The following is a 27039-nucleotide window of genomic DNA, read 5'->3' on the forward strand; positions in this document are numbered from 1 at the left end:
TGAAATCAAAATCTGGAGACCATTTGCAGAGATCTTCACTAACTTTCCTATATTAGCTAAAAATAAATTGGTTGACTGTTGCCTCAGACAAAATTTCTTTGCTGTATTTATCAAATACTTAATAGGCACCTTCCCTTTGCCAGGTCCTGGAAACACAAGAATAGCCCCTATCCCTGGGTCCCTCCTAGTCTAGCAGGATAAACCACACGCAGATGAAACAGAAAGTAATAAGTCAAATGACAGGCCGATATCAGGGTGTTATGGGGAACACTTAGGAGGGGCAACTGCCGTGGGCTGGGGTGAAGAGCACCTGGAAAGGGGCCAGGAAGTATTTTCTGGAGGAAATGATGCCAACCACAAGTGGGATTTAAGACACTGCACAAAAGGCAGACTTGCATTATCATGAGGTGGATGAGCTGACCAAGGGCTCTCCTGTGGAGGACGGGGTCTGATGGCTAATAGCATGACACCCAAATTCATGCTGCAGCAGGGTTTCCCCATGCTGTATTTGTAAAGTGCCTCTATGACAATATGGCAAATCTCACACATACACCATGTATGAGGAACACCTGCCACTCAACTTTCCAAGTTCATAGAGCTCAAGTTCATAAGAACTGAGCCAAGATTTTGCCTCTGGCTGGGGAAAATATTAAACACTGGGGACATGATTTTGCCACCACACTATTTACTGTCTGGAGTATGTGCCAAAGATTGAGAGGATGCAAAGGAGTGCAGCAATCCCAAACCTCACAAAGCCTGTTATTGCTAAAAAAAAAAAAAAAAAAAAAAAAAAAAAAAAGGGGGGGAAACCTAAAAACAATAAAAAGAAAACAAAACCACCACCAATAATTGGTGACGAATTGAATAACAGGGTTAAAGCAGAAGGTTAATATATATATATATAATTTGTTCCTGGTACAGTGTGTTCCAGACACTTTGGGCAGAGGCTCCCGAGAAAGGCTAGTTTAGGATATCAGCAAAGGAAAACAGAACTGTCAGAAGCCAAGAAGTACGAGTCCAAGCAGGTGAGAATCAGCACTGATCAAACCACTGTGGGTCTGTGTACCTTCTAATTCTTTATTTTCCAGTCAGCTTGGTAGCATTAACTTATCTACAGTTCAGCTGTTCACGTTACAGGGAGAGCTAATAAAATTTTTAAAAATGATATACCCCGGTTTTACAGAAAAACCTCATTAGAATGAAAAAAAAGCTATGACATTAAATTCTTTAGATTATCAAATAAAACTGGTTTATCAACTGCTATGCAGAAATATCAATGCAGGGTACTTAAAAATGTTCTTTTTCTGCATTTACCCCCCTGCCCCATCAACTTAAAAACTACCAGTTCGAATAGTAAAGCAAATGGCAGATGAGCAAAGATGGTTGCCTATCTGGTTTTAATCATCGTATTTGCGGTGCCCAAATAACTAAAGCTTTAATACAACCTTAATTCTATAAGCAACCTGGAACGGGGGAAAATTAAATCTCTCACAGCTATTCACATTACCCAAATAGGAAGATTTTAACTTTACTTTCACAAATGTAAATGCTACACCCGGTTACTATCAAAGTACAGGGCATACCATTGAGACTGACTCGAAGCAAAATACAGTACAAATTTATTGACTCCAATCATTCTTAGTCAACATTTAAGCAAACTGTAGACAATGAAATTGAATACAAATAAGCAATGGATTAACATTAGATAGAAATCCTATTTTACCATGAATTTTCAGTTCGAAAAAGCTTATTCCTAAGTAAAATGGAAAAATGACTTACTCTGCTAAGGCATATGACAAAATACACAGAATTATAAAACCATTCGTTTTTCTTTTAACCATAAGCATATATTCAATGGAAAACTTGAAATAGCCTTGGACTGATGTTCTGAAAACTAGTATTAACTGAGTATAACTGTGTGAAAAATCTGGACAGCATTAACAAATGAAAGAGCACTGAATTCTGTTATTTTAAAGATTTACAGTGAAATACTTTGGTTCCCAAAAGACTGTCTCTAAAAGGAATTTTTAAAAACACCTGACATTGTAACTCATTTTTTCTCCTCCAGAATCTAAACACCAATTTTGTCTTCTCCCCAGTCACATGGGAATGCCACAAGCTGGAGTACCCGCTGAGATCCACTGAAAGAGCATATTAAAAATTACAAAAAATTAAACTTCTTAAAGTGCTAAAACCACAAAAAGCCATACATGAAAACCTATTTTTTAAAACTTAAAGTTTAGTAGTCAGTGTTAAAGAACACTTTTAAAGAGTACGTATTAGCATTATTTAAATCAATAATGCATTTCACAATTATTGCAGAAACATCACTGAGACATCGTAAATTGTCAAACTGACTTGTAATCCAGTTAGATACAATTTATACAGAAATCTATTTGGAATGATACCTAATTACTTTTTACTAAGAAACTTCAAATAATTTTACTTCCTGAAGTTCCAGATTACAGTTGTATACACACACGCACGCATGTGTGCACAAACCCAATTTGAGACAACAAAGGCCAACTTTAGATCTGTTCATTCTTCCGTCTCTCCCTCACCCTGATCACAGAGTTGGCCTTGTAGGTGCATCCACACCGCACCTCCGTGAACAGACACATTTTATTCCTGTTTCACAGCAGCTACTCTCATTAGCACCAATGGGACTACATATGGATTGAAACGGTCACTAATTAAGTGCTGGGGCACATTTTTACAGGCAAGGCTATAAACGTTCCATTCCAAACCAGAAAACCAAGAACATCACACATCTCCCCACAAATGCAAAGAACATCACTGTTGAATTGTTAGTTGTATATTCTGGTAAAATTATAAATGCATACTAACTAGTTTTAAAGGTGAATATTCTACAAATCTTCAAATATTACTGTTAAAATGCACAATATTTGTTACCTCCACTGCTTACTTTGAGTGATAAAAACATGTTTTATGTTACTCCTTCCTTCTCCCACATAAAGAAAACGATTCAATATCAAGTTCTCAGATTAACAAAGAATATATTAAAACATTTTACATTCTTTCCACAACTGCATAAAAAAGCAGGCATCCTCCATACTTACATGGAATAAAGAGCTTTCTACATTTTCAAAATTAATTACAATCTTAAAAGATATTTACATGAATATCTTCACTAGCTAATGAGTTACAACAATTTAAGACCAACTTGTTTTACACCAAGTATTTGCCTACTGGCTGAGATAAACATTCTTAAAAAACTTTACTGAATAAAGTAATTAACATATCTTTCATTATTTTACTTCTTAACATTTAAAATAGTTACGAGTGGAAGCATATTTTTTTTGACCACCAAAATAAACTCTTTCAGCCTAATGCTTTTAAAGTACAGTATAAAAAGTAATAGAAAAACCAGAACGGCATTATAAATGTTTTTGGTTCAAAATTTTATTTGAAATCTTATATTCCTTGCTTAGACAAAAATGTGAAGACAAAACACCAGTCATTTTTAAAATCTAACAGATATGCAGAACCTATGTTTAGATCAAAAATATTTTTTTTTTTACTGATTAACAATATTATTTTTAAAAAATCTTCAAAAATGTAGCATAAAGGTTTAAGTCCTGGGACACTGAATTTATAATGCCAAGATACTCTGTATCAAGGAATTATCACCGATAGATACTCTAATGGCCATGTAGGTGATGATTACTCAGGGAAACTGTCTTCTTTTGAAGTGACAGCTACCAAGATGGTCAGAGTAAGAAATACCACATTATACGCGGAATGAATTCAATGTACAATAATCCATCCTGATGTTTCATGTAAAGCCATATGCTTTAGTTTTATCCTTAAAATGCATAGATTTCTTTAAGAAAACAAAGATGGCAAGAATCAATAACTGCAATTTATTTTCCCTTCTCCATCAAATTTAAGAAAGAATACGAAGTTAACTACTAAAATATTGTGGAATTTTGGAGTTTTTTCAAGTGAAAGAATACAAGGCAAAATTTAATACATAATATCCATAATGTACAAAGTCAATCAGTATTTTATAAAAATGTCTGGTTCAATAAAAAAAATGAGAATATCTTTCCTACCACTGGTATGGAATGTTGGCAATAAGATTGATGGGTACAGAGTTATTTTCTGCTAGAGCACAAATTTAAAATTATTTCTTAATGACAGTAGTTGGCTTTTAAAAAAAATTTGAAAGAATACCTTGTAACACAAACTAGAGTCTAAATTGGTATTACTTTCTTAAAAGGATTTTGTAGTTTCGTTTTTTTAATACATCTAACTCCCACCCCCACAAGTAAAAATTTTCCCTTTTGAAACACATTGAACTTTGGATATCCTACTGAAAGGCTTTCAATTACAAATTATACATAGTATTCTTTGAAAAGCCCAAAACCCATGGACCAAAATAAGTAGCTAAAACTAATTCTGGACCACTGATAGTGCTCTAATACCTATTTTTGAAATATTAAGCAATGATGTAGAGAATGGCCTTGCCCATGATTTTAACCATCAGACCCCCAACAAATTCTAACAGAAATTGTCACAAGAGGCAGGAAAATGTGTATGTCGTATATATTGTTCTTGGAAAGCATGTTGAAACTGCAGTGAGGTGTTTCTCCTCTGCTCTATCTGGAAGTAAATGGTAATTTAGAATTTTACATCAGCTGTGCTAATTCTTGAGTGTCTGGGATCTATTTAAATATATGTCCCGACCTTATTTGTTACACTAATGTTAAAATCAAAATTAGTGCCATATGGTTAGCTTTGTTTTTTGTCCTAACTACACTCAGATTTTCAATTTGTGACAGCATAAATCAGAGGAAATGAAATATGTGCAGTCCTTCAAATGCTGGTCTGAATTTAGACTGTGGTGCAGTGTACATGTAACATGGTACAAGTTTTTATAACAATGTCTATCACTACTGAAGCCCTTATAAACTGACTGTAGGGGACTTCCATAAATTGTTTTCATTTCCCAGGTCTTCCTTAGAGTTTAACTATCATTTATTATATTGACTGAGAGCAAGTTTTTGTTAGTTTATAAAAATCTAAGTGTTACTACTGCTGATTTAAATTTCTCACAATTTTCATACAAAAAGAAGTTTTACATGACCACAAAATACCAAATATTTATTTTTATCAAGTGTCAGGATAACTTATTAAAGTTGAGATTTATCTTTTATTGCTAAAGTAGTCTAAGATATAAATCAATACTGCAAACTACTCCACTTCTTCCTATTTTGGACTTAAGAACACGGTTAAGATTTAACTAGAACTCAAGTGTCTAAAATAATCAAAAGAAGGAATACTTCGACAGTATTCCACTAATCAATAAAAAACCAAAAACCTCAATTAAATGATTATACTGACACCATGGAATGAAGAACCATGCACACAATCAAGACTAATCCAATTTCAACATTAATGAAATCAAACCATCTTGTTCTTGTAAGGTCCAGAACCACAATATTTTAAAAGCTGTATTTCTAAAGTTAAGGACATTACTAAGTAATTATCAATTTGTCTCAAACTTAATTTCAAGCGTAACAATCTCCAACCTTTATTATTCTTGTTTAAAAAATATTTTGTTTCTTATGACACATTTCACAACTCAGGTTGAAATCTGGGGACTGCCTCCCATAGGTAAAAAGTGTTGGTCTTTCAATTGTGTGTTTGTTCGTGACTCCAAAGACTAAATGCAGTCTTGAATGTCCTGTGGCAAAGTTTACACATAAACTGTCTTTTAAATGTGATTGCTGAAAGGGGTGGGGCATGGTAAAAAAGGGTGTCTGATTCTTGGGGCACAAACAGTTTTTCTGTGGCTGGAGTTGGGTTCTCGGACAGGCCTGTGGGGCTGTCAGGCTCCAGAGGCTGGATCTTGGGCAGTGGTGGTGGCGGTGGCAGAGGTGGTGGAGAGGGAGAGTTTGTGGGAACAGGGCACACCTCAGATTCCTTATGTGCCGATTCCTCTGAAGCCTGAGACATGTGCGATTGGAAGTGACTCCAGAGTCGAAAATTAGTGCGAAAAGCTTTGTTGCACACGTGACAAATAAATGGTTTCACAGAGCACAGAAGCTCCTGGTGACGCTCCAGCTGCTTATGCACCGTGAACATCTTCCCACACTTCTCGCAGGGCCACAGGCTGGCTTCTTTGCTAGGACCCGCTTCTTTGGGGGCTGTGCTGGCCTCGGGTGCCTCTTCTTCAGCCTCCTCCACAGGCTCCTCTTTGACTTGGATTTTCAGTTGCTTGGAAAGACTAAGGTCTTCGGGAAGACAAGAGGAATCTTCCGAGTCGAAGTTAACTTGTTCTGAAGAATCACTGAACACGTTGTCGTCTTTTGTGGTGACGATGTGGTTTACTTTGTTGGGCTCAGCCTGGGATTGGGGCCTTGAAGAACCAGTCACATCACCATTGTGGTCCAAAACGGGCAAAGAAAGGTTTTCGGTGGGTGCCATGTTGTTCTGATTATGGACTTCAACCTGGTGCCGCCAGATGCTGAAAGAGGACTTGAAGGTGCGCATGCACTCGAGGCAGGTCAGCTTCTTATACTCACACTTGCTCTCGTGTTCTTGCTTCAGCTCGGGCGAGAAAAACCTGAGGCTGCAGTAAGGGCAGACGGCCGCGTTCCGGCACAGCCGCTCGTGGCTTCCTTGCTCTAGGAGAGAAGAGAGCTTAGCATTACAGAGGCGGCACTGGTAAACCTCCTTGTTTTCTACTGGACTTGCAAGAGGAGCATGCTCTTTTGGTTTAGCAACTTTATTTACTCCAAGGGGTTTTTCTCCTGGATGCATTTTTATATGCTGCTTAAATTGAGAGAGAAAGCGGTACGCTTTTCCGCAGTAAGTACAAATGTAAGCTCCTTTGGCTCGAGATCTCAAGTTCCTCTTGATGACTTGCTGTGCTTGGGAGCTACTCTGTCCCTGAAAACCAGGCTTGCCGCGCCTTAACTTAATGATCAGGGCCTTCTTAATTTCTCTCTCTCTCACTATGTCAATCAGCTTTCTTTGGAATTTTTCATCCAAAACAGCATGTGAACTAGAGGCTGGTGATGGGTTCTTCACTATGCCGTGTTGGGTCTGACAGTGTGTCCACACTTTGAAGTTGGTGTGAAACCTCTTGTGACAGATGTCACAAGCGTAGGGCTTTTCTGGGTTATGGTACATGTTAACATGACGGTGAAGACCTGCTGTTGATCTAAAGATCTTAAGGCAATGTTTGCATTTAAATTTTTTGTTTGGTCTCGTCCCCTCCAACTCACCAAATTCGTCTTTATTCAAATCAGAATCTGGAAAATCTGCATCAAGGAGAGTAGGGCTTGAGCCTTCCTCAAAATTATCTTCTGACACAGGAGACCCGCGCTCATTCACCTTTAACTTCTTAAACGGCAATCTTCGGTCCGCTTGGAACCTCCTTTTTGCTGGGAGTCTGCTCATGTCTTTTTGGTCATCTTCTGTTTTCAGAGACAGGTCTCTTGTGACCGACGAAGATGAGGCAGCTGCTGTTGCTGCCGCATCTCCCACAGTGACGCGGATGATGTCCGAGGGGTCCGACAGCGGGCTGCTGGGCTCAGTCTTTATGCGCACCTCAGTCACAGGGGAAGCTCCCTCCCTGTCTGTTGACTGAGAAGCACTAAAGGACCTGAGGCGATGCGGTTGTAGCACTTGAGGCCTGTCATCTAGGGCTGTTTTTTCACTACAATCTTTTAAAGATGACTTCTGAGATAAAGCACACAACACATTCCCTGGTGCATCACTGGACACCGAAGATGATCCCTGGGAAGATTTCAAATCTATGGAAGGTGAATAGACAGGAACCTGGCTATCCATCGACAATGACCGTCTGAGGAGACTCTTAACAAGTGGGCCACTCCTGTCAATGCTTTGGTTTCCAGAACCAGATCCACTGGATGGGATCACTAAGCCTAACTTTGAATAGTACAACAAGTTTCTATCTTCACCTTGACCATTTCCTTTGTTAGTTTCTTTTAATAGATAGGGAGTCTCTGATGAGCTACAAACAGACAAAACAGGTGGCCGTGGTCTCTTCAAAGCCAGCTCTAGAGCTTTTCCTTTTGGAAGCTGACCACTCACACCTGGTTTATCATCCATAGCTTCTCTGTCTTGCAGAGGCTTTGAAGGCAACACTGCATTTCTTTTCACCAAACTGATTCTATTAGGATCATCCAAAGATCCAGAATGCTCAAGAGACTTTGCATATACCACAGAACTATCTTTCGGCCAACTCTTTTCAGTTAATGACAAATTATGAAGTGGTTCGATTGGTTTTGGGACATGTGGCTTATTGGTATTGGCCTTGACTGCAATGCTAGGAGAGGGCCGGGAAGTATGGCTTACATCGGGTTGATTTTGACTAACAGTTTTTCCTTGCGCTTCGTTTCTACTTTGACAAACAATGACACTTCTCTTTTGAGAACTGTTTTCATCATCTTCTACAAACACTTTTTTTCTATTAGGACACGTTGGAAAGGGGGCTTGAGGTGTTTTAGAAACGATGTTAGTCAGAAAGGAAATCCCAAGACTATAGCCAAGTTCTTGCACAGCAGCAAGGCTGCTCTTCTCAACAAATAGAGAGGAAGAATAAATGTAGTTTAAAACATTATCAAAAGCATCTGGCTCACAGAAGTCAAGCTGAAATACAGTTTGTGACTCATTTTCCTTATTTGTGAATAAACTCTGAAAGTATTCGCTGCTGGCAGCCAAGACGTTTTTATGAGCTCGGAACTTTTGGTCTCCAACAATCAGCAGCACATCACACAGCTGTCCTTTGAGACGCTCCTCATTCAGGGCACTTAGGAGAGAAATGGCGTGTGCAGGGTTGATGTAATGCAGTAATCCCTCCATGGCTTGAGTTTATCTAAAAGACAAAATGTAAAATTACTACAGATATTGCAGTGAAAAGTTCCCCCGGCTCCTCAAGAGCAGGGAACATCAGCTGTCTTTGCATAGGTACCAATATTTAGCAGACCGTAGGCTGACAGAAGCTCTATGAATGAACAATAAATGTAAAATAAGTCTCGTGGTTTAAGTAGGTCCTCATTAAAACAGAAGAATTGCAGGAACTATAATATAGGCATTTGTATATCATCAAAAAGGCTGCCAGAACTTGGCAGGTGGATATGGAAGCAATATTTGAAAATAAAGGTTTATTATTTAGGGTCCTTATCCATTTGATGCTTGGCACTATTCCTTACCAATTCACAAAACAAGTACGAATTATCAAAACCCCTGAAGTCTATAATTCTGAAAGAAAATCAGCTTTATTACTACATATACTTAAACATAATGTGAACTGTTAACAATTGGTTGCAAAGCAGGTCTTGTGAGACCCTTGTTTTTTATTTTGAGACAGGGTATCTCTCTGTCACCCAGGCTGGAGTGCAGTGGCACCATGATGGCTCACTGCAGCCTCAATCTCCTGGGCTCAAGCAATCCTCCCACTCAGCCTCCTGAGTAGCTGGGACCACAAGCACATGCCACCTTGCCAGGTGATGCGGTTTGGTGGTGTCCCCACCCAAATCTCCTCTTGAATTGTAACTCCCACAATTCCCACATGTCGTGGGAGGGACCCAGTGGGAGGTAACTGAATCATGGGGGTGGGTCTTTCTCGTGCTCTTCTCATGATAGTAAGCCTCATGAGATCTGATGATTTTATAAAGAGGAGTTCCCCTACACAAGTTCTCTCTTCCCTGCTGCCATGTGAGATGTGACTTGCTCCTCCTTGCCTTCCACCATGATTAAAAGGCCTCCCCAACCACGTGGAACTGTGAGTCCACTGAACCGCTTTTTCTTGTAAGTTACCCAGTCTTGGGTATGTCTTTATTAGAAGTGTGAAAATGGACTAATACAGTAAATTGATACCAGTAGAGTGGGGCACTGCTGAAAAGATACCCGAAAATGTGGAAGCGACTTTGGAACTGGGTAACAGGCAGAGGCTGGAACAGTTTAGAGGACTCAGAAGAAGACAGGAAAATGTGGGAAACTTTGGAACTCCCTAGAGACTTGCTGAATGGCTTTGACCATAATGCCGATAATGATATGGACAATGAAATCCAGGCTGAGGTGGTCTCAGATGGAGATGAGGAACTTGTTGGGAACTGAAGCAAAGGTGACTCATTATGTTTTAGCAAAGAGACTGGTGGCATGTTGCCCCTGCCCTAGAGATCTATGGAACTTTCAACTTGAGAGAGATGATTTAGGGTATCTGGCAGAAGGAATTTCTAGGCAGCAAAGCATTCAAGAGGTGACTCAGGTGCTGTTAGAGGCATTAAGTTTTATAAGGGAAGTAGAGAATAAAAGCTTGGAGAAGTTGCTGCCTGACAGTGCGATAGAAAAGAAAATCCCATTTTCTGAGAAGAAATTCAAACTGGCTGCAGGAATTTGCCTAAGTAAGGAGGAGCCGAATGTTAGTCACCCAGACAATGGGGAAAATGTCTCCAGGACATGTCAGACCTTTGCAGCAGCCCCTTCCATCACAGGCCCAGAGGTCTAGGAGGAAAAAATGGTTTCGTGGGCCAGGCCCAGGGCCCCCTTTCTGTGTGCAGCCTAGGAACTTGGTGCCCTGTGTCCCAGGTGCTCTAGCCATGGCTGAAAGGGGCCAAGGTACAGCTTGGGCCATGGCTTCAGATGGTGCAAGCTCCAAGCCTTGGCGGCTTCCATGTGGTGTTAAGCCTGCAGGTGTGCAGAAGAACTGAGGTTTGGGAACCTCCACCTAGATTTCAGAGGATGTATGAGAACACCTGTATGTCCAGGAAGAAGTCTGCTGCAGGGCTGTGTCCCCTCCATGAGGGGCAGGGCCCCATGGAGAAACTTCTGCTAGGGCAATGCAGAAGGGAAATGTGGGGTTGAAGCCCCCACATAGAGTCCCCACTGGGGCACTGCCTAGTGGAGATGTGAGAAGAGGACTACCATCTTCCAGACTCCAGAATGGTAGATACATCGACAGCTGGCACTGTGTGCCTGCAAAACTCACAGACACTCAATGCCAGCCCATAAAAGCAGCCAGGAGTGGGGGCTATACCCTGCAAAGCCACAGGGGCAGAGCTGCCTAAGACCATGGGAGCCCACCTCTTATATCAGCTTGACCTGGATGTGAGACATAGAGTCAAGGGAGATCATTTTGGAGCTTTGAGATTTGACTGTCCTGCTGGATTCTGGACTTGCACGGGGCCTGTAAGCCTCTTTGTTTTGGCCAATTTCTCCCATTTGGAATGGCTGTAGTTACCCAATGCCTGTACCCCCACTGTATCTGGGAAGTAACTAACTTGTTTTTGACTTTGCAGGCTCATAGGCCGAAGGGATTTGCTTTGTCTCAGATGAGACTTTGGTCTGTGGACTTTTGAGTTAATGCTGAAATTAGTTAAGACTTTGGGGGACTGTTGGGAATGCATGATTGGTTTTGAAATGTGAAGACATGAGACTTGGGAGGGGCCCAGGGTGGAATGATAGTTTGGCTGTGTCCCCAGCAAAATCTCATTTTGAATTGTAGCTCTCACAATTCCCCACATCTGGGAGGCACCCAGTGGGAAGTAACTGAATCATGGGGGCAGGTCTTTCTTATGCTCTTCTTGTGATAGTGAATAAATCTCAGGAGAGCTGATGGTTTCATAACGAGGAGTTCCCCTGCACAAGTTCTCTCTTCCCTGCCACCATGTGAGATGTGCCCTGCACGCCTTGCCTTCTGCCATAATTACACAGCCTCCCCAGTCACATGGACCTGTGAGTCCACTAAACCTCTTTTTCTTTGTTAGTTACCCAGTCTCAGGTATGTCTTTATTAGCATTGTGAAAATGGACTAATTACACCTGGGTAATTTATTTTATTTTATTTTTTTAGAAATGGGGCCTCACTATGTTGCTCAGGCTGGTCTCCAACTCGTGGGCTCAAGAGATCCTCCTGCTTCAGCCTCCCCAAGTGTTGGGATTACAGGCATGAACCACTGAGCCTGGCCAAGAGACCTTTAAAAATAGAAAAGAATTTGGAAAGCAAAAAATTATTTGCTAATTACTAATGAAAGTGTTTACGCCAGGCACGGTGGCTCACGCTTGTAATCCCAGCACTTTGGGAGGCCAAAGCGGGCAGGTCACTTGAGGTCAGGAGTTCGAGACAAGCCTGGCCAACATGGTGAAATTCCATCTCTACTAAAAATACAAAAATTAGCCGAGGGTGGTGGCATGCGCCTGTAATCCCAGCTACTCAGGAGGCTGAAGCATGACAATCACTTAAGCCTGGGAAGTGGAGGTTGTAGTGAGCCAAGATTGCGCCACTGCACTCCAGCCTGGTTGACAGAGCAAGACGTTGTCTCAAAAAAAAAAACAAAAAAAAAGATTAGAAGTGTTGAAGAATAAAAGAAGTTTGTTTTCTTTCTTATGCTATTTGCCTTGCAATCTCATGAATACTATTTTCTTACCAAATCACATTTTCAACAATAGCACAAAGGAAACTTTAGCCTAGTTCTAAATTTAATTAAAGAGTTTAAACTGATATTTCACTGAAATGCTCTTCAAATCTAAACATGAGAAGAGGAGGCCTAGTGGTAGAGTGCAAGCTCTGGTGCCAGACACTTGGGTTGAGATGCCAGTTCCTTGCAGGCTGGCTGATTGTCCTTGGGTGTTTCTGTTAGCCTCTCGGTGTGGCAGGTCCCTCACCTGAGTTAGGAATGACAACTGTGCCCTCCTCTTGCAGGGTTGTTGCAAAGAGTTCATCTAAAGAAAACTCAACAAATGTGCACTTAACTTTCAGAAATTGCAGGATTAATAGGCATCTAATTCAGTATCAAAGAAAGTGGGCAGATTAACCCCACCATACTCTCGATGCAGACAAAGCCATTTCATGCAGAGACAATGCCTGACTCTGTGTATTTGACCCTTTATTTAGGCTTCTGTTCCTCTAACACCTCATCCTTTTCATTTTTTTTTTTTCTTCTAGACAGGGTCTCGCTCTGTTGCCCAGGCTGGAGTGCAATGACTCAGTCTTGGCTCCCTGCAACCTCTGCCTCCTGGGTTCAAACGATTCTCCTGCCTCAGCCTCCTGAGTAGCTGGGATTACAGGCATGCACCACCACGCCCAGCTAATTTTTGTATTTTTAGTATAGCTGGGGTTTCACCATATTAGCCAGACTGGTCCCGAACTCCTGACCTCATGTGATCTGCCTGCCTCGGCCTCCCAAAGTGCTGGGATTACAGGTGTGAGCCACCACAGCTGGCTCATCCCTTTCATTTTATAATGCCATATTTTCTTTCAAATATTGTTAAGACATTTATTTTTAAGATTACATGAATCCCAAGTAACTATCTGTGACGGTTTTATCTTTCTCTAGCGGGCAAACTGTAGATGAACCAAACTTGACCCCAGCACATTTGTAGGTTCTCTTCTGGCCTTTGCTGGTTACCCCAGCCGCCAGGCTCTTCAGGAAGAGCCCAGAGTCTCCTAGGCTGTCAACCTGGGAGTGGCCACACACGGTATACAATTCCTTCTGACTCCCTGATAAGATGCGACTCAATTTAACCGACTGAGACACAGGACTTTGCTTCTAGAGATGATGCCTTTAGCCTGTCCACAAACAACTACTTTGGTCAGACTGTACCAAGTTTCTGTCCACTCCCGCCTACCATCCTTTCAAAGTAAATGGTAAATTTTAATTCCTCTATTTTTTTTTAAATTATTCTATTTGTGACTACTTGATAATTTCCCTTCCTTTTTCTTCTCTTAGTCATTTAAATTTTCTTTAATCCTACTATACTTTCTTTACATCTATTTGTATGAAGAAACCCTTACCATCTTTTACAGAGATCAGCAGAAAAAGACATAAGCTTATAATGTTACACGTATTGACTCAGCTGGGTACTGTGGAGTTTTTAGCACTAATAATTTTTGACAAAGCTAGTTCAGATGTTGCCACAGGGAAAAGCTGTAACACAGAGTTAAAGGTACAGATTTAAAGGCTTGGATAGTCTTTGTCAAAAGGGGTTCTTAAACTCAACTTGGTGGTTTAAAACTAGCAATTAAAAAATAAATGACTAGGACAGAGTAGAAAATATCAGAATGCATCAAATGTCATAAGGCTAATTATGAGCTTGAGAAACTTTTGTTTCTATTATATATATGTACATACCCACATAAGCAAGCATGGACTGGATTGAGATGTAAAATGTATTCCTTCCTGTGGGTCAGTCAAAATATTTTGAGAGCCACTGTTCTAGGCTAACCAACCTCTTTGAGCCTCAGTTTACCTCGCCATAAAATAAGGATAATACTAGCAGCTACCACATAATGCTATTGTGGGAATTAAATAAGATAATAATAGTCGCTACCATTTATATAGCACCTAACTGTACAGGAACCTACACTACAAACTATACCAGAAACTTCTCATGTCATTCATTCATCAAAATGGGATCAAAGAAGGTGTGAAGGAGGCGAGGGATGAGCCATGGAGATAAATGGAGGAAGAACATCACAACAAAGGGAGAAGCTAAGGCAACAGGAGGGATGGAGCAGTGTGTGCTGGGAACCATGTAAGATGACATCTGAGAGGCAATAAGAAGTAAGACCGTCTAGGGCTGGGAGACCTCCAGAAGAACTTTATTTTTTACTATGGATGAAATGGACAGCCATTGAAGATTCTGAGCAGAGGAATGACAAAGACCTGAATTACATTTCCAAAGGATTGCTCTGGCTCTGTTGTTGAGATTAGACAACAGAGGGTAGGTTAGGGGGGAAGCTGCGGGCCAGCTTGCAGTCCACTGTAATGACCCAGATGAGAGAGGATGGTGGCTGGGACCAGGGTGGTAGCAATGGAGGTAAAGGCAAAGTCATTAGAATTTCTAGTGGACAGACTGCAGGAGAAAACAGAAGGTGTGGAGTTAAGTATTCTGCCAAAATAACTGGAAGGGCATCCTTAGGAGAGATGGGGTTTGACAGAAAAACCAGGAGTTCAGATTTTTTAAAGAATTCAGTTTTGATATCCTACATGTGAGCAGCAACCTGTTCATCAATGTACCCTTTATGAGCCTCCATCTCTGCCTTACTGTCCCTACTTCCTTTCTTGTGCTTCCTGGGATCAGTTCCCAAATAAACGTCTACCTCTGAATCCTTGTCTTGGGGTCTACTTTTGGGGGAATCCAAACTAAGACACAAACAGAACTCGAAGCACAGGTAAAGGCTAACCACTTCACACTAAAACCTCCCTTCCAAGGGCTTGTCCTGGCCCTTTAGTGTGAAGACTAAACCAACGGGAGTTTTCTACATCCCTGGACCTGAAGCAAATGGTATTCCACAGACCGTATGCATCCCGTTGCCAAAAAAGCAACATTTGTGTCTCTTTTGTTTAGAAAGGTTTCCTTCTTTATGCATTATTCAAAGTATCATGATCCCTATTTCTGCTCTAAGTCACGGCTTCAAATTTCTTGGATCACAGACCTCTATCTTCTTTGGATGAAAACATCTATGGACTAGGGGACAATAATAAAGTCATTCAAAGTTAAGTTGTAAGAGAAATACTCACTGTCCCTGAAAATTATTGGGGATTTAAAACTTAACTTTCCTATAACCTCCATTTAGAGCCATCACACCTGCCTGAAAAGTGCCTCGAGATGTCCAAATTCCTGATACACAAGTGCAGAATAACTTTATAGAGTATTTATTTTCCATTCCATTCAGTAGAACAGTAACTAGGTACTTAGTAACAGCTAAAATTTGGGTGTTTATTCTGTCACATACACAAAAATAAAAAAGTTATTTTTATGTATTAACTCAATATTTACATCAACCATAGGAGGTAGGTACTATTATTATCCCCATTTTACAGATGAGAAAACTGAGGCACAGACGGTCAAGTAACATGCTCAACGTCATAGAGATAAGTAGCAGAGCAGGATTCACATCAGCTGGCTTGGATCCAGAGGCTAAGCTCTTAACCCCTACACGACACTGCCTCTAGTTTCCTCTTCCAATTCTCGTATCATCTTCTGAACTAGACAGTGTCATCAATCCTTTTTACAAACAAATGAGAAAACTGAGGCATTGAGAGGTCAAGTCATTTGCCTAAGGTCACCCAGACAGTTATAGACTTATGGCTAGCATCTGTCCAGTGTGTGCTAGAACCCTTCTAGACATGGAAGATATCAATTTAACAAGTATGGCCCTGCCTCATGGAGCTTAAGGTCTTGTGCAGGAAGAGGACAGGTCAATTCATCAGCCTAGTCCAGTATGCTGAGCAGCAGACAGGATGTTTGCAGAGGTAGAGACGCAGTATAGATGACAGGCATCAGAGCCAGGTGAGATGGAGGCCAGGAAGGGCGTTCTACGAAGAAAGTTTTATAGGGAATGCTGGGAAGAGATAGGAAGGATGAAGGACATTTCGAGGGACGAGTATTTATTTTCCATTCCTTTCAGTAGAACAGTAACTAGGTACTCAATAACAGCTATAATTTGGGTGCTTATTCTGCCACACACACAAAAGAAAACACTTTTAATGTATTAACTCAATATTGACATCAACCCTAGGAGTTAGGTACTATTATTATCTCCATTCTACAGATGAGAAAACCGAGGCACAGAGGGTTAAGTAACATGCTCAATGTCAGACAGATAATAAGTAGCAGGGCAGGATTCACATCAGCTGGCTGGGCTGCAGTACATGCAACACTACAGAGACAAGACAGAGCAGGAGGAATCCAAGGGAACCACAGGTGGCTTTGCCTGGTGAAAGGTAAAGGTACACATAGGGGAGGAAATGCCCATGAGGCTGGAGGAAGATGGAGGCATGAGCGCCCTGGGGGCTAAAATATGTCATCTGAGGATCTTGCACAGGAAAGCAACATTGTCCATTCTCCCCAGTACCCCAGGATCTAGAGACTCTAGATGTCTAGAGAGGAGACAGGGATAGCTAGGAGATGCAGATCCCTCACCTTCACATTAAGGCCCTTGCTTTTTTTACATTTTAATTCAATTATTAAGTTTTGAAAACAATGTACCCTTTCCTAGTCTGGCTGCAGACAGACAATTAACATATTGAATTTTTGTGTTTTAATGACAGTCAGTATATTTGAGTTTAACAATTACCTAAAAATATAAAATGCTCCATCCATCAAGAATGTAAGTAAAAAGGGGGAAAATCACAACTGCTGACGATCACGAGATAATCCAGCAAGACTGTTTGTGGCTGGTGGCTGTGTAGACCGAATCCTCAAAAACTTTTGATTTCTCTGCTCTTCTGCTGTCAGATAAGGCGAGCTTTGTTGCCGGGTGTACTTTCTCCTCAGTGTATTTTTCAGATCTAGACCGATAAGTTTGCTGGCACATCACTCCAAATTTCCATGCAGGTTTTCATTATGAGTAATCAGGGCCTCCGACTTACAGAAGCAGTGCATCTTACACATAAACACGCGCTGCTGCCACCACCGTCTACGCCCCTCCTTTCCACGGCTCATCTCCACCTGACTCATCACGGCAGAACTTCTGCCACTTCAGTCATGGTGGAAAAACCTTGGAGCTCTTAAAAGACCAGTGGGTGAAATTTGGAGAAAAGGTCTATTTACGAGCAACAGAAAAAACTAAGAGGAAAACCCCCCAGGAAAACCAGTTTCTGAAATAGGGCCGGCTTGCTTACCACTTTGATCCTCGCACACAAATAGCTTCCCAAAGCCTTCCCGGATTGTTTCTACTTCAAGACTTCTGAAATTTCAAAATGAGAGAATCTTTATGGTTAACAATTCACAGAAGACCTTACAGTTCCGTGGAAAAGCCTTTCGAATCAGTCTATTTGTCTCAAATCCTGGCTCCGCCACCTATTAGGCATGGAACCTTCTAAAGATGACTCAACCTTTCTGCCTAGTTTCCTTACCTGTTAAACATGGCTAACACTACCCACCACATAGGATTTTTATGAAGGACAGAAGAGGCAACATGTTTGAAAGCCCCAGTACGTTCAGCGCTTCCCATGTGGCACATGCACATCTTCCTTCCTTCTCCACTTCCCCTCACAGATGCTTGTGTGGGCCTGCTACCCACCACACATCACAAGAGGTGCTGGTGATGGGGAGATGAGTAACTGGCCTGCTTCTTGTTCTCCTGTAGCTCACATTTCCATGGTAGGACAGACAATAATTAACAAAGGATGTGAAGAATGCTACGGGAATACCGATTCCAGGAAGCAATTAATTTGGCCAGGGTGTAGGAGGGTGGATGAGTGAATAGTGGGAACTATTCACTATTAACTATGAGTGAATAGTCCTAAGGAAGGCTTGGGACTCATCACTCCTTTGACAATTATAATACAAGCTGAATATCTCTAGTCCAAAAACCCAAAACTACTTTCTGAGCAACGACATGATGCACAAAAGAAAGGCTCATTAGAGCATTTTGGACTTTTGGATTAGGGACGCTGAACCACTGGGTATAATGAGAATATTTCAAAATCCCAAACAATCTGAAATCTGAAACACTTCTGGTCCCAAGCATTTCAGATAAGGGATAGTCAACCTGTAATACTAAAGGTTCCATTCTTTACATTTCTACTATAGACGCTTTTCAGAAATGCTCATCTGGCCTTGCTGGGGCTTAAAACCTTCCAAGGGCTTGCCCTGGCCTCAACTTCCAATTCCCTGGAATGGCTACAAAACCCTTCAGAACTGGATTCCAGAAGATTATTTCATACCATCACTTCAAATTCCTCAGGTAATAAATGCTAAGGGGGTGGGGGACTCATATCTCACATCTTTTTTTTTTTTTTTTTTTTTGAAGAGTCTCACTCTGTCACCCAGGCTGGAGTGCAGTGGCATGATCTTGGCTCACTGCAACCTCCACCTCCTGGGTTCAAGCAATTCTCCTGTCTCAGCCTCCTGAGTAGCTGGGACTACAGGCGCCAGCCACCAGGACTGGCTAATTTTTGTATTTTTAGTAGAAATGGGGTTTCACCCTATTGGTCAGGCCGGTCTCGAACTCCTGACCTCAGGCGATCTGCCCACCTCGGTCTCCCAAAGTGCTGGGATTACAGGCCAGCCACCTGTAAGATATGAGCCACAGCGCCCGGCCTCATATCTTAACATAAATTAATTCAATGCAAATACTTTCCTCTTAATAGAGTGTTAAATCAGTTGTATGGAATTAAGATTTTTGAGGGAGAGGGAAGGTAGGCAATTTCGAATATAGAGCATTCTAGTGAGAAGCAGAGGAAAGCAGAGCGACTTGGCACTCAGAAGGGTACCAGGGGGTGAGTGAGAGGGTGAGAAACAGAGATGGAAAGGGATCAAAATAATCTCACCTACTTGGACTAGTGTCATAGCTAAGGTACACTATAAATTAAGTTGGCTCCCAGACTAGCCACAAAACTGCTACTACCAGTTCTACAGGAAAATGGCTCTTTACATCCAGCATCAACCTAGATTTCAACTCTGGGAACATGGGTCCTTTGGAATGTTGGGGATTGCTTCTATAGTCCTAACCATGATACTAGAAAAAAGAGGGAATGCATGTAACACAAGGCAAATACCTAGTTAAAAAAACAAAGCATCTACATTTGACTTTGGAACATAAACACACACACACAGACTGCTTATCCCCAAACCCTCATTTCAGGATTTAGCCGTAACACCTACCATTGGATTTTACTATTCGATGGTGATAGGAAGTTGCCTCTGAGTTTCGGTCTTATCATCACTCACTTGGTGACAATGCAAATATCCTCAGATTTCAAACCTAGACTAGCTTATCCAATCCTTCAAGAGGAGTCATGTTACTATCTTGTATTCCATTTCACCACACTTTCAGTCTCTAACAAGGGGGTTTGATTTTGGTTTGATGGTTGTTCTTGGCCACATTCAGGAGAATGATCCTACTCCAACATAGTTCAAGCTCCTTTGCACCTTAGCAGAGCAGACTCTGGTCACAGCCTTTGCTGTTTTCTTCCAACCACTACACAGCCATTCCACCTCCTGTTAACAGCCCCATGATTTTGCTATAGAAGAACTGCTCTTGTCCCACTGTGTGCTACAGCCTGATGTGCTCCTCTCCCCTACCTCTGGGCTAACCATACAACCAAAGCCAAACCAATCAGAAACTTTGTCCTTGGAATATGAATCCTGAGAAGAATGACAAAGGCAATAAATAAATGAAGCTGACTTATCTCAACGGAGGCCTGAAAATGCAACCTTGCTAGTGCCTGCTACATAGATTCCTGGAGTTAGCTTGGTTTTTGTCCTTCTTCCTGGCCCAGTTTTTTAGCTTTTCTTTTAAGTCCAAGAGCAACCCTGTATCTTTACAATAAACTACTTTTTCCATTCAAGCCAGACAGTTTCTGTTCTTGTTATTAAAGAACCCTAATATATTTCCACGTGGTATTCACTGTTCCTGTCATGCCTTCCAAACCCATCCTAATACAGCTTCTAGACTGAGCTTCTTAGAACAAAGCTTTGATCGCTCACCCAACATACACGTTAAATATTCCTATTATTAATTCAACTTATTTACTGAATTCCAATTCTGTACAAGGCATGGTTAGATTTATCTGAAATATAGGGGTGCACCAAACAGACAAGACCCCCACTTTCTAGTGAGATAAATCAGATGCTAAGGAAACAAATAAAAAAGACAACCTCAGATTCTGCTAAAAGTTATGGTGGAAATAAATAAGGTGCTACATCGCTGGATGCAGTGCCTAGAGAGGATGGTCAGAAAATACCTTGATGGAATATTTCAGCTGAGACCTAAGATCTGAATGAAGAGAACCAGCTGTGCTCCTGTTTAAAAATAAAATAATAAAAACAATTGTTCTCCATTAGGCTAAAATTTTTAAAACAATGACTAAAGGGCTCTATAAAATCTGGTTTCAAACGACTTTTAAAATTTTCTTAGCCAGGTGTGGTGGCTCATGCCTGTAATCCCAGCACTTTGGGAAGCCAAGGCGGGTGGATCACCTGAGGTCAGGAGTTTGAGACCAGCCTGGCCAACATGGTAATACCCTGCCTCTACTAAAAATACGAAAATTAGCTGGGTGTGGTGACGGGCGCCTGTAATCCCAGCTACTCGAGAGGCTGAGGCAGGAGAATCGCTTGAACCTGGGAGGTGAAGGATGCAGTGAGCTGAGATCGTGCCACTACACTCCAGTCACCACTGGGTGACAGCTGAGCCAGAGCGAAACTCCGTCTCAAAAAAAAAAAATTTTTTTTTTTTCTTTCCCTTAGTTATTCCCTAGTGATCCCTTTCTGCTCCAGATACTCTGTCTCTAAGACCTAACCTGCACATCTGACTTCTTCCACTCCCCAATCTGGAAAGTCCTAGAACTCACCTAAACCCCTCCCCAGCACACTACTCAGAATATTAATCACCTTTCAAAGCTCACGTCAAGTTCCAGCTACTCCATAAAATCTTCCATTATGGGTTGAATTGTGTCCCCACTCTTCCCTCCCAAATTTATATGATAAAGACTTAACCTCCAGTACCTGGAGAATGTAATCATACTTGCAGACATGGTCTCTAAGAGGTAATTAAGTTAAAATGAGGCCTTTAGGGTGACCCCTAAACTGATGTAACTGGTGTTCTTACAGGAGAGGAAGATTAGCACAGAGACATGAACAGAGGAAGGACCAAGTAGGGACAAGAAGATGCCATCTATAAGCCAAAGAGAAGCCTCAGAAGAAGCCAACCCTGCTGACACCTTGTTCTTGGACTTCTAGCTTCCAGAACTGTGGGAAAAGAAATCTGTTGAGTCATCCAGTCTGCAGTACTTTGTTATAGCAGCCCAAGCAAATGAATATACCTTCCTTGACTACTTCATCTTATAACGTGCAAATACCTCAACTTCAGCACCATTTACATGTTTATTCACTGCCTTTATTGTTAGTCATTTGTGTCTCCCCCCCAAGAGGACTGAAAGCTATTTAAAGACTGATAATCTATTTAATATCTTTTGGCATTATCAATGCTCAACATGTTATCTTCCACAACAATAAAGATTTGACTTTTCTGTACTCTTCACTTCAATTAGATGCACGAGTGAAAATTATGGCTGTTAGTTGTTTTGCTGAAGTAAAGCGTATTACATCACTGCCCTGCTTTGGAGTACTGTACTGATTTTTCTGTTCCTAAAGAAAATCCAAACTACAGACTGGCATACAAGACTTTTCATACTCTGGTTACAATTCATCTCTCCACCCTTATTGGACACTACTTACCATCTACTCTACAAACTTGCATATCCAGCCTCTGCCACCCAAAATCTCTCTCTTCCCTCTCCTTTACTTGGCTAACTTCTTTCGAAAGATCCAGTTGAAATGTCACCGACTCTACAAAGCTTTTGTAATTTGCCCCTAGCCAGCAGCTCAGTCATCTAAACTACCACAATACTTCATCTCTCTGTAATAACACCACAACTTCTTCAATTGATCTTCTTTTACATGTGTCTCCCCCAAGGGACTCCCTAAAGAAAGAACCCTTGTTTGCATGCACGTATCCCTGATGCCCAGCACAAGGCCTGGCAAGCTAGGTACAGGGCAAAGAGAGAAATCATCAAACTTGAGGCTCAAGACCTGGACTGGCTCACCTTTATTTCTCCAGCATCCGTTACAGAGCCCCAACACGTGGCAGTATTCTTTGCTTTTTCTATTAGACCTTGTGACTTTAATCACTACTGGACGATGATTCCCAAATCTGTATCTCTGTTTAGACTCTTGAGGCTCCAGCCTCTCAGGTACCTACTGAACGGTTCCATCACAGTATATCCTCAGGTCCAGCATGGTACTTAAACTCCACACCTCTCGTCCCTGCTCCCACATCTGTTTGTCCTCACATATTCCCGATTTACTTTAGTGTGTTGCCAGCCCCTAAAATTTCTTCTCTTTCCCTTATAGCCTATCACTGTGACCTGGTCAAACCTAGCTCTTAAATAGCTTATAATCTGCTCTCTCTACTTCCATTGGCTTTGCGGACAACTAAAACTGTCCCTTCGGCTGGGCGCAGTGGCTCATGCCTGTAATCCCAGCACTTTGGGAGGCCAAGTGGGGTGGATCACGAGGTCAGGAGATCTCAAGGCCATCCTGGTCAACAGGATGAAACCCCGTCTCTACAAAAAAAAAAAAAAAAAAAAAATTAGCTGGGCGATGTGGCGGACGCCTGTAATCCCGGCTACTCAGGAGGCTGAGGCAGGAGAATCGCTTGAACCAGGGAGGCGGAGGTTGCAGTGAGCCAAGATCACGCCATTGTACTCCAGCCTGGGGCAACAAGAGTGAAACTCTGTCAAAAAAAAAAAAAAAAGAAAAAAAAGAAAAAAAGAAAAGAAAAGAAAAAATTGTCCCTTTAATGATCTCATTTCCATCGAGAGACCTTCTTAATAACTTAACCCCAATTTTGTTATTTACAATTTTTCCTTCAGAGTGTACACATCTAATATTCAACAGTGTAAGTTCCTCGAGGGCAGGGGTTATATCTTCTTCAACTTCTATTTCAACAGAATGAAGCACATTATACTTTCAATAAATAGTGTTAAAAAGGAAAAATAAACAAAAAGTTACTTTTAAGTAAACCAGCACTTCAAATTTTGACTTTCTTTTTAACATCAATATTTAGGGGTGCTTAAATTTAAACTTAATGACTACTAGTCCTTAGAGATCATCATTTACTCCAAGTACACGAGGAAAGCTTTAAAAGATAATTTTCCATGAGAAATCTTTCTAAAATGGATTAACCCACTTTCTTGTCTTCTTAAACAAGGTATGAGGACCATAATGTAAGCTGCTTAATTGAGGACTCAGGGTCATCGTGTGAACAATCGCTGGACTATTTTGTAATACACGCGTGCCCTCGGAGGCTCGGTGCCAGGGCTGTGAGCGCTTGCACGAAAGGAAAAACCCCAGGCCGTGTGAAGTCTAACTTTCCCCGTCCTCTCGGTCAGGCAATCCCACAGGGGCACCTGTCTAAAAACACCCCGCCTCCGAACGCGCGCTCTTGCGGAATTCTCCTGAACCGTAGAGCCCTCGTGGCTGGGACCGCATAGCACCCGGGGGCAGAGTGCGAGCCCCCAGCGGCGTGCTAGGATGGAAAAGCAGGAGCCGCTGAGGATGGACTACGGGGCGTGTTCCCGAAAAGCCGGGAAGAGATGTGGCGGGGTCGCCGCGGGCGTCTCTAAGGCCGGCACGGGTGGCGTCTTGACTCCCTGCCCCTCCCGCCGCAGACCTCGGACGGGGGGAAGGGGGCTCCTCCAAGCGGGGAGACGGTCGCCGGCCGAGCAGCAGAGCTCCTGGCCAGCGGAGGGTGCTATGCTCTGCGGGACCGCCGGGAAGTCCCAGACAAGGTCTGCGGGGGCTCTGGAGGAAAAAAAACGCGCTGTGAGGTCCAGGCGTCCGCGGGAGGGGCCGGGGGCGGGGAGGGAGCGTCCAGCGGGCACCGAGCGGTCACGCTCCGGCCACCGGGCCGAGGACGGGGCGGCGGGGCTAGGTCCCGGACCGTGAAGGGAGCGGCGGGTCGCGGCAGGTGCGGGGTCCCCAAGGCCGCCGGCCAGCTTCCGCGCACACCCCGCGGCCCGGGCCGCCGGCCCCCAACCCCTGCCCGGAACAGGAGAACGCGCCCTTCTCCACGAGGCGTTTCAACCGCTCCGCGCGAGGGGCGCGCGCCTGGGCCAGGCGTGTCCCCTACCCCACGGGCAGCTCGGCCAGGGTGAGGAGTGAAGCCCGTGAGGGAATGGAGCATGCGCATTCGCGAGGGCGAGGCCAAGTGCTGGCAGGGAGCGTGCGCAGTGTGAAGGTACAATCGGCTACGTGGGAACCCGGGACATGCTCGGTGAGCGCCCAGGTCCCGCGCACGCGCAGAAGCGCTCGGAGCCCGCAACCCGCTGGTAGAGAAAAAAGAGGAGAGAAATCACCTCAGAGTTACGTCAGGAAAGGCCGCGTTTTGCGGGGAGGCTGTAGCCTCCCAAGGGGCCCCGCAGTTCTCCTAGAGCTAGGGGCGTGACAGTTACTCACCGGTCTTCAGTCTCGAGGCAGACGCCGGGCCCCTTTCCGCTCACACTCGGCTCGCGCGCGCCGCAGCCGCCTCTGCCGCTGTGATTCCATCCATCTTGAATTTGACGTCATCCCACACCAGGGATGAGGTCATCGCAGGCATCGCTCGTCACGTGCGCGGCACTCTGATTGGGCGCCGGGCGCCGGAGGGCGGGGCGGGGGGGGGGCTCGCGGCGCAGGGGGACGGGGGAGGGCGGGCCTGCCCGGAGCCGCGCGCCGAACGGACGCTGCCGCGCTGCAAGCCCGCGCTTTCGGTCCATGAGGGGAGCCTGCGGCGGCCGTTAGGGGAGGCGGCCGGGCTGGGGGCCACGGCGAGGAGGCTGAGCGCCCCGGCGGGGTGGAGTCCGTCGCGGCGAGGAGCGCGCCGATTCTCAGGGGACTTTGCCGCCTGCCGGAGGCGCCCTTGCTGCGGGGTCGCCCCGGGTCATTCGGCCGCGGTCCTGCCCAGCTGGGCCGCCAGTAGTCCCCGCTTCCGGCGCGGCGGGATGCGTGGCGCGACCGCTTAGTCCCTCGGAGGGGAGGACGCGCTGCCGTTCACCGGTGGACGGCGGGCGACTCCCCGAGCCGACGACCCCGACAGCGACGGGAGCGACGCGCGGCTTTCTGACGGGTGCGGGCGGCGAGCGGGGCCCTGCGGTCCTCGGGTCGGCGGCAGACGCTCCCGGCCCGCGAGGAAAGCCCGCGGGAGGCGGCTCCTGCGGATAGTCGCTCAGAGCGCTTCCATTTCCTCCTCCCGACGCAACCTGGCCACCTGGCCCCTGGGCGGGGACCCGGCGGCCGCGGCCAGGGCGTCCGGGCTCGTTCGCCGCGCAGATGGGGGTCGGTCCTGACCCCCGCCGGGGCGTCCACAGCGGCCCGCAGGCAGCCGGAGACTTTGCATAGTGCCCCGCTCATCGGAGGGCTGTGATCTTTTTTTTTGGCAGAAATATTACAACTCCACTGATGAGAAAACTCACTTCGCTTTCAGTCAAAACCAGAAATTAGATAACAGAAATGCCACACTGTCAACACCGACCGGGAGGAAAGCCTCGCTGCCGGAGACCGCTCAAGGGAGCCCTCCGCGTGTTCTCCCAGCCCGGGTCGCAGGTGGAGGGGGCCTCCTGCAGGGACGGTTCTCCCGCAGACACTCAAACTCCGGGATGTAAAACCCGTTAATAATTGTCAGGGGTCTGTTAATTGCCAAATACAGTTTTTGAAAGTTGTATGCACTAGGTAAAATAATTTATGTAATGTTTGGAAGTATGTGAAAGACAGACATTAGATTGATACAAATTAAAAATTTGTTGCCAAATTAACAGCTCTGTTGTAGATTATTAGTTTGACTAATTTTAAGAGGACTCTTAGTCTTACATAAAGAATCTTGCACCTAAAAATTTTCTCCTACAACTTTAAAACACTAAATTTTTTTTTTTTTTTTTTTTTTTTTCCTGAGATGGAGTCTCTCCAGTCCCAGGCTGGAGTGCAGTGGCATGATCTCAGCTCACTGCAGCCTCCACTCCCTGGCTCAAGCCATCCTCCCGTCTCAGCCTCCGCAGTAGCTGGGACTACAGGTGCATCCATCACACCTAGCTAATTTTTGTATTTTTGGTAGAGATGGGGTTTCACCATGTTGCTCAGGCTGGTTTCAAACTCCTGGTCTGAAGCAATCCACCCGCCTCAGCCTCCCAATGTGCTTGGATAACAGGTGTGAGCCACCATGCCCAGCCTAAAGAGTGTCTGTATTTTGAACTGTATGGTGGAAAAGCACAAAGTGACTGTTCTGAAGGTAGAAGGCAACAGTGATTATAAGTCTTAAAAGAACCTTGAGTTTTAGGTTCCCCTGTGATTAGGCTGGGGGAGCGTGTGCTGCTATCCTAGTTTTATAGGTGAGAAAACTAGTACTGGCTTTGCCACATGCTGGAAGCAGCCTCCCTTGAGCGATCCCTTTCTAGCCACCTGCTTAGCTGTTTTTTTGTTTTGTTTTGTTTTTTGTTTTTTCAACCTTCCTCAGGACGATACACATTGGTGTCTCTGCTTTGAGCTATATGATCAG

At 43.8% G+C, this 27039-nt stretch overlaps 2 protein-coding genes across 11 annotated transcripts; one reads left to right on the top strand and one right to left on the bottom strand.

The window, feature by feature from the left end:
- Positions 1-1596: 1596 nt before the first annotated feature.
- Positions 1597-25657, bottom strand: ZBTB21 (zinc finger and BTB domain containing 21). 10 transcript variants are annotated; one of them, XM_054675297.2, is made up of 5 exons: positions 24969-25087; positions 17627-17691; positions 17080-17293; positions 7257-8872; positions 1597-6653 (listed from the first exon to the last, which is right to left on the bottom strand). In XM_054675297.2, the coding sequence occupies exons 4-5, from the start codon at positions 8857-8859 to the stop codon at positions 5659-5661; spliced, it is 2598 nt and encodes an 865-aa protein (XP_054531272.1). In that variant the 5' UTR covers positions 8860-8872; positions 17080-17293; positions 17627-17691; positions 24969-25087; the 3' UTR covers positions 1597-5658. The 10 variants fall into 10 exon arrangements, with proteins under 10 accessions (XP_054531272.1, XP_063659614.1, XP_009432913.2 ...); XM_063803544.1 differs by having other exon boundaries at positions 17080-17511; XM_009434638.5 differs by having other exon boundaries at positions 1597-8872; positions 17080-17511; positions 24969-25138.
- LOC134809237 (uncharacterized) lies at positions 24045-26302 on the top strand. The gene is made up of 3 exons (XM_063803512.1): positions 24045-24335; positions 24445-24786; positions 25931-26302. The coding sequence occupies exons 1-3, from the start codon at positions 24045-24047 to the stop codon at positions 26150-26152; spliced, it is 855 nt and encodes a 284-aa protein (XP_063659582.1). The 3' UTR covers positions 26153-26302.
- Positions 26303-27039: the final 737 nt, after the last annotated feature.

Source organism: Pan troglodytes, chromosome 22 (genome assembly GCF_028858775.2).
Source record: "Pan troglodytes isolate AG18354 chromosome 22, NHGRI_mPanTro3-v2.0_pri, whole genome shotgun sequence".
NCBI classification, from domain to species: domain Eukaryota; kingdom Metazoa; phylum Chordata; class Mammalia; order Primates; family Hominidae; genus Pan; species Pan troglodytes.